The following is a 7031-nucleotide window of genomic DNA, read 5'->3' as shown; positions in this document are numbered from 1 at the left end:
AAAATAAAAAATCAATCCCCCAAAAAATTCCAAAATCTAAACGACCCTTCTTCCAAACTTTCGAACCCAAAGTCTCTTTTTTCAATGGTTGCAACCAAAGAAACCTGTGGATTTTGGAACCCGAATTCCCTTCCGGCAATGGTTGCAGGCTTGCAGCGGCTACTCCGGTGAGTCTCCACTCTCCATCTAAGTCTCCTTTCCAGTGGATTGCAGCATCTCTTCTCCCTTCCCAGTGGATTGCAGCGGCCCCTTCCTCTCTGTAAGTATCTCTCTCCCTCCCTTGCCTCGTTGACTATGTTTCTATGGCCTCATGGGTGTTGGAACATGGATGTGTAAATGCCAATTCGGGATAGGGATAAGTATAACCCAGAGATAAAACTTCCGATTTTTATCCTTTACCTTGGCCTTCTGCTACTTCTCATCAGACTTACATTCTTTCCCTTTCAGGCCCAGATACTTATGCGTTATTGCATGTTTATTGTACTCCTTTACTAGAAAAATATTAAAAGAACTAACCATTTGAAGCTATTAATGGTCTTATAGAGGGAAAAACAAATATGATTGGGGCTGTTGATTTTGGGTGTTCATTTCTTGATCGAGGAACAACCCAGGGGGTGAAATTTGATTGGGGTTGTTAAGTCTGTGAGTCAGCGGTGCCACTACTGAGCATGGATTTTGGAGCTGCTAATTGTCATTTACTTGTGTGGCTGTCGATCCATGGGACAGACTATTTTTCAAAAATTTCTCTGTTTTTTATAGAAGCATCTTATAAATGGAGTATGGAAGCTTATGTGGTTCTGATCACTTTGATCTTAATCTGATACAAACTAATAGAAGCTTGATACAGGGGCTTTCTTCTCAAAGATCAATGAGTCCAAAGGAAGAGTCCTCCAGTACTGGATCGCGCTTATCCTGCACCACTTGCTTCGATGCTCTCTCGTTTTGCTACTGTACGCATATTTGCCTTCTCCTCTACTTGTATATTCCTTTGTATGGTTATCTTTTCTCAGTGTCGCACATGCTATAATACTCAGTTTAATTCATCTCTAAAAGCTTAGAATCCTTTGCATTTCATTTTGTTATCTGCGTTCACTCTTTTGAATTTTACTGTTTGAACTCTTCCTTTTATTTTTCATTTTTGATATACTTTTACAACATTGTTGCTCCCTCCCTCTCCAGGGGAACCCAATCCCCATGGTAGAAAAACAATCTTTATTGATGAGTTGTCTCTTTTTGGATCTTAAACCTTGCTTGTTCAAGAATGTATGGATTCTACTGGGACAGTTTCATAAATGCTGAGTGTGGTTATTGAATGTGGTGTAATGGGCAAACTGTTAGTGGCCTTGATCTTATTGCACTTGAATACTTGAGCAAATAGGCTGGCAGATCAAAGAATAAGAGTCACTATATGGGCTGAAGGTGTTGGCTGGAGAGAGTTTAGAGGTCTTATAGGAAGTGAAGAAACAATGTGCATATGTTATAAAAATGGTTCTAACCCCCCCCCCCACCCCCCCAAAAAAAAAAAAAAAAAAGAGAGAGAGAGAGAGAGAGATGACTATTTGTCACTTTTGTTAGGTGATCAAATGTGGCAATTTCTGGATCTGTAGTTTCCATTGGAGTTTAAGGAATAGCGTTTCTAGGATTTGGAAATTTGATTTTGAGAATTTAGAGTCAGAACAATCTGATTCAATATTAATAGCTGGAAAAGAATACCTATTTAGGAATTATGTGAAGAAATAAGGATAAGATAGAGAATAAAGAAGAGAAAAGAAGATAGAAAAATTGAGGATATGGAAGACAACCCACCTAGGGTTCCAGATTGATCATTCCACCTAAGACCTAATTCATTCCAAATATCAAGAAATGTGTGAATTTACATCATAGAGTCCTCATTTTTTACTAGTCCATTTGGCCCTTATAATGATTTGGGGATCTTTTCTTTCATTATTATAATACTTTTTGACTTATTGAGGAACCAAAGGAGAAAGATGTATGGAAGAAATGTGAGTTTAATTTATTGCACTGAGCTATGTTTATTGTTATATGGAATTTGATACTAATGGCTTCACATCAATCCTCTTAAAAAATGTTTCCCAAAATGGATTCATAACTTGCAACCTATGGGGGGAAAAATGGAATAGAATGCTCTTGAGGATAGAAAAAGGAACACTACAAACCCTTATGCTGAAGTTTTACCTAATCGACTGGATTGAGCCTGCATTACCAAGATTTGAAATGGGCGGCAAGTAGTAGAGTACTTTAGAGTAAAATTTGATATTAGGCTTGATAAGTTGCGCTTTGTGTTGTGCCAATCAAAAATGATAAACAAAAGAGGAAAGAAAAAAAAGAAAGAAAGAAGAGATACACATGTATAATTGATGTGTGTTACTGGCATCTTAAAATTTCTTTGATTAAGCATTAGCTTACTTGTTATACTTCTGCTTCAACTTGCTGTGTAACTTTCTTGTTAGCATTCTTTACCGTCCTTTTGGACTCTTTGACCAAAGTTGAGCTGACTTAATTTCTAGCTGATGTCTTTGGACTCCTGAACAAAGTTGAGTTGAATTAATTTTTAGCTGATGTTTTAATTCCAATAATATATTTTCATATTTGTTTAGACTGTTGAACTGAAGAAAATTCATGTCTTGGCAGCTCCTGTTCACCAGATGCAGCAATATTACAGGCTTGGAGTACTTGATAACTGTTCTGAGAAGTGGAATGCTCTATTTGACTGTTTGAGTCTGAAAACAAAACGATCTTCTGAGATGCAGGTGAGTAATTACTTATTCTATTTCTCATATTGAGGTTCATGCTTCATGCTTATTTTTGCCGGACCATCTAGTATGTTGGGTTACTTACTTTTGGTCCACTTCTCTTTGTGTTTGTATTTATCAAAAACATTTCTGAACTTACTTTTGATCCCCTTCATTTTTTGTTTGTATCATCAAAATCTTTTCTGTTTTGGTGGTCATGCCAACGGAGATCCTCCTAAGCCTAACATGCTTTATGCTGACTTAGGTTTCAGTTGATTCAATAAAAATATTTTACAAGAATTGTCTTAAAAGCAAAAGGAAATTATATAGGTCTAAAGAGATAAGAAATTGTTTTACTGAAATGTAATACAAAAATTTGGAAAACAACTTCCAGTTTCTTCTTTTGAATGTTGTTCTTGAAAAAGGTTTGTGACCAGTCTAACAACCATTTGTGGCATGCCTTATGTTGCAAACAGATTTGAATTGTCCAGTTTTTTAGGTTTCTAAATTTAAACTATCTATTTCACAAACCTTGAAACCTTGCTCTTCCTATTCCCTGGGAAAAAGGGGAAAGCTCTATGAATAGGCTTTCTGCTGATGTGGCTAAAAGAACAAATTCAAAATCCAGGATCATAGTTGTTGCTGAGTCTGAGAATGCTACTTCTAGAATTTTTAAAGAAGGTGATAAGGAAGCAAAAGAATAAGAAGCAATGGAACTGGAGGGGACAAAGAAATTGTTTACAAATTGAAATTATGTCAGTCAGCAATCTGATAATCCATGAAAGTAAAGACATTGTACGTGAAGTTAATTTTTGAAACTCGATTCATTAAGTGATTTTGATCCCTATGGAAACAGAAGTATTTGTCCAATTTCGATAGGTTTCACTCATATTTTTTGCAATTTCCCATTTTTTTTTAGATTCAAATCCCGGGGGTAAAAGAAATAGCCATTGGAAAAGATTCGTTATAAACGGTTTGGAAAGAGTGCATTTTAAAAAGAGTCATTGCTTGAGAAAGACATTGGAAGAGAGGGAGAAAGTGGAGTGGGCATAAATACTCATCATCATGACTACAACAGTTTGTTGGAGACAAGAAAAAAAAAAGGGTGAGATACTTGATGGTGATATTGGGGGTAAAAACTTTCATAAAAGAAATACTGCTGGCATTGGAGCTTCAGACAAGTCACTGGTTGTCGGGACTTGAAAGTTGCTTGCTGCCTATAGTTCATCCCCAGCATAGTTGCAGAGATGGGGTTGAAAAATTGAACAAGGAAATCACAGGCAAGGGTAGAGGATGAGGATATTCTGAGTGTGAGGGGTGTATGTTGTCCTTCTTACAAGAGTCAGTTCACAAGGCTTTGTGACACTAAGTTTGAGCCTTCCAAAAATAATGGTGGCATCTTGGTCCATGAGACCATGATACAATTGCCACCCTTGGACACTCCCCCCTCATATGGCTGGATTCTTTTCCTCGTCAACCAATGCCCAAATATGTTTCTTTGTCATGTTGGAGGTGTGAACAAGATAATAACAATGATGATGATTTGATTTTCCCAGATTTTTTTTGCTGTAAAGGTAAGCTACAAAAGAAGCAGAACCTTAGTCTCATAGCAGGGATCCAAATATATTTAAAGGATTACTAATATGCCTTTTGGGATGTTGGTGAAATGGGCAAGGGAGTGAAGATCCCCTATTATGATTGCGGGTAATGCGCCCAAGGGAATTCAAAGGAGAAAATCCCCAAACAGAACTTATGGAAGATGTATACCTCGATCATCAGATAGGCTTGTAATGGGAGCAGCAGGGCAAAGAGTATGGGGGCAACCTGCTGCAAGTATTAGATTTGAGTTCTGTACAACAAGGGCAGTTCATTTTCTGCAATTCTGCTGCGGCAAACACTTGTCCATATTCAGATGTCAGGGACAAGCTTCTTTTCTTATTAGGTGGGCATTTTGGGGGCTGGTAGGTTAGTTGATGAAGATGCAAACTCAGGTTTATGGTAATATACTGCAAAAGGAATTGTACCAACTTATTGAGTTGGCATGCCATGGAAAAGTTTGGTTTTGCCACTCGGTAAGCTCATTATGCATGGTCAAGACACAGCAATTCAAGAGTTTTGCTTTTGAATTTGAATTATCTGACTTGGCCATTTTGATCGACCCTGGTAAGATGCAGATTCTTCTTGTTTAAAATATGGGACAAATATATTAAGCTATGTTTGGATGTCAAGAAAAGAAAAGAATAGAAAAAATTATTATTATTTTTTTAATTTGAAGAGAGACACATAAATCAATCATTGCATCATCATGATTTTTATCTCATGTTTTTTCTCTTCATCTTTTCTTTTCTTGGCATCCAAACATAGCCTAAAGGAGTGGAGAACAGAAAGAAGGTTGATGCTGGTTAGAGTATTTTGGTGAGGAGGCTGCTATATATCTGCATCATCACATTTCCTTTAATTTTGTTCTCCTTCCTTTATGTTTTGTTGCTATGTTTTCATATCTGCAGTTTTATATTGATCCTCAATCGTTTAAAGTTGACGCGGAATTCTTTCTTGACAGTACAACTTTTTGTGTTTTTCTTAGGAAATTTTGGAAACTCGTGAGAAAACTAAACCTCACATTTGGACTTTTCGGGCACCTGAAGAAGCTTCAGCTCATTTTAATGAGCTGTTTGGCCATGTAAATGACCCAGAGTGACTAAATTGGCCCTTCCTCGTATCCTTGCAGATGCTGATGGTGGATGGTCTGATTAAATGGTTTCTGTTTCCTCTGATATACTTCAGGGTAACATTATTTATTTGTTTATTTTGATACAGTTTCAGTTAACTTGATTGCTGGACTAAGAACACATGAAATCTCAATGCTTACAGTTGGGGGAAAGTAAAAGTATTTCGATTTTGTTTCTCAAAAATACTTCTAAGGATTGATATGTTTATTTCTTGATTTTTTCCCCCTCCCATCAAGGCATATATAGGAAATCCCAATTGTCTATTTTTCTTTCCTGAACTCCTTAAATCTCACATGGTCATCACCAGGGAATTTCTCTTTTCTGGAATCCTTCTTTTTAAATTTTTAGCCTTGTGTTAGAAGAATACGATTGACTCACCTAATAATAATTTATTTTTCTTTCAAAAATATATGTAATTAGATGGATGACAAAATCGTTTGTATAATAGAAAGGAGAGGGTTAGGCATGCCATTAGCTTTCTTGGAGTTAGCGGTTGTGCCCAATGGAGAGGGTGGAATGGGGAAGCAAGGGGTCATTACATAGAGGGTGAGAGAGACACAGAAGTCAGGCTGGGCACAGTGCCGGTAGGGGTGTAAATGAATAGCCGAAATCTGTTTTCGTATCCTTGTCCGTGTCCGTTTAGCACTATCCGAATCCATCCGAAAGCTAAACGGATGCGGATACGGATAGGCTATAGCTATCCGAAAAGCTATATTTACATGTAAATGGATAAAATATTCGATCCATATTCGTGTCCGTATCTGTTTAGCATTATCTGAATCCAGCCGAAAGCTAATTGGATGCGGTTGTGGATATAGCACTATTTGAGCCGAATTCGATCCATTTACATCCCTAAGTGCTGCCATGCCTAGCCTTTTCAGCGGCAACTCCAAAAACGATAAACTCATTCAGTTAAAGTGTACTATCCCTTTAGGGAAAAAAATCCTCTCCAATTCCCTAGAAATGCAGTTTGGGGCTGAGAGCTCGAGAAGAAAGTAAATAGAAAAAAAAACTGAGTCAATTGAGCTCGGCACCCTTGGATTTAACACCTTTCATGTGTAAAGCTCTTAGCCCCTGAACTGCATCGCATTGCACTTTTAGGGAATTGGAGAGGATTGTAATCCTTTTAGCTAGTTTATGGTTCAGATTCTGTTTGACAGAGTTTATATTACCCCATACCAAAGGGTGTTCAATCAGTTCGTTTTTTATTCGGTTCAAAGTGTCCAAGGTAGAAACTAAAATCGAATCGTTTATTAAATTCTTGAATATCCTAAATCGAAATCATTTAATAAACAGTTTTGGCTAAATTGTTTTTATCGGTTTCGCTTTTGTTGGCAATTCGAATTAATAGTTTTTGGCCCATTAGGAATGGACCTATTTTCGAAGCTCGATAAAAAAAAAAATTCTAATTTTGTTGGGCTAGAAGTCTAGAAAAAATTGTGACTTGACAAATAAAAACAATTTAAAGTAATTTACATGGTTTAAATCAATTGCAAAATATTAGATAGTTTACAAAGAATGCTAGGACTAACTAGTTTTTTTAAAAATC

The 7031-nt window shown here is 36.9% G+C and overlaps 1 protein-coding gene across 1 annotated transcript; it reads left to right on the top strand.

Moving 5' to 3' along the window:
* The first annotated feature begins 834 nt into the window (after positions 1–834).
* Positions 835–5489, top strand: LOC122654040. Its single transcript, XM_043848010.1, has 3 exons — positions 835–950; positions 2653–2771; positions 5338–5489. Exons 1-3 carry the CDS (start codon positions 869–871, stop codon positions 5449–5451), a joined length of 315 nt encoding a protein of 104 aa, XP_043703945.1. The 5' UTR covers positions 835–868; the 3' UTR covers positions 5452–5489.
* Positions 5490–7031: the final 1542 nt, after the last annotated feature.

The sequence above is a fragment of the Telopea speciosissima genome, chromosome 3 (assembly GCF_018873765.1).
Source record: "Telopea speciosissima isolate NSW1024214 ecotype Mountain lineage chromosome 3, Tspe_v1, whole genome shotgun sequence".
In the NCBI taxonomy this organism is placed as follows: Eukaryota; Viridiplantae; Streptophyta; class Magnoliopsida; order Proteales; family Proteaceae; genus Telopea; species Telopea speciosissima.
Note: the sequence above shows the minus strand (reverse complement) of the source record. Positions and strands in the feature narration are given on the sequence as shown.

Bases quoted from the DNA above. Each gene is read 5' to 3' on its own strand.
- LOC122654040 (XM_043848010.1), top strand. From the start codon at position 869: ATGAGTCCAAAGGAAGAGTCCTCCAGTACTGGATCGCGCTTATCCTGC. The intron at 951-2,652 runs GTACGCATATTT...ATGTCTTGGCAG, and splicing joins TGCTCTCTCGTTTTGCTACT to CTCCTGTTCACCAGATGCAG. The intron at 2,772-5,337 runs GTGAGTAATTAC...TGTTTTTCTTAG, and splicing joins AACGATCTTCTGAGATGCAG to GAAATTTTGGAAACTCGTGA.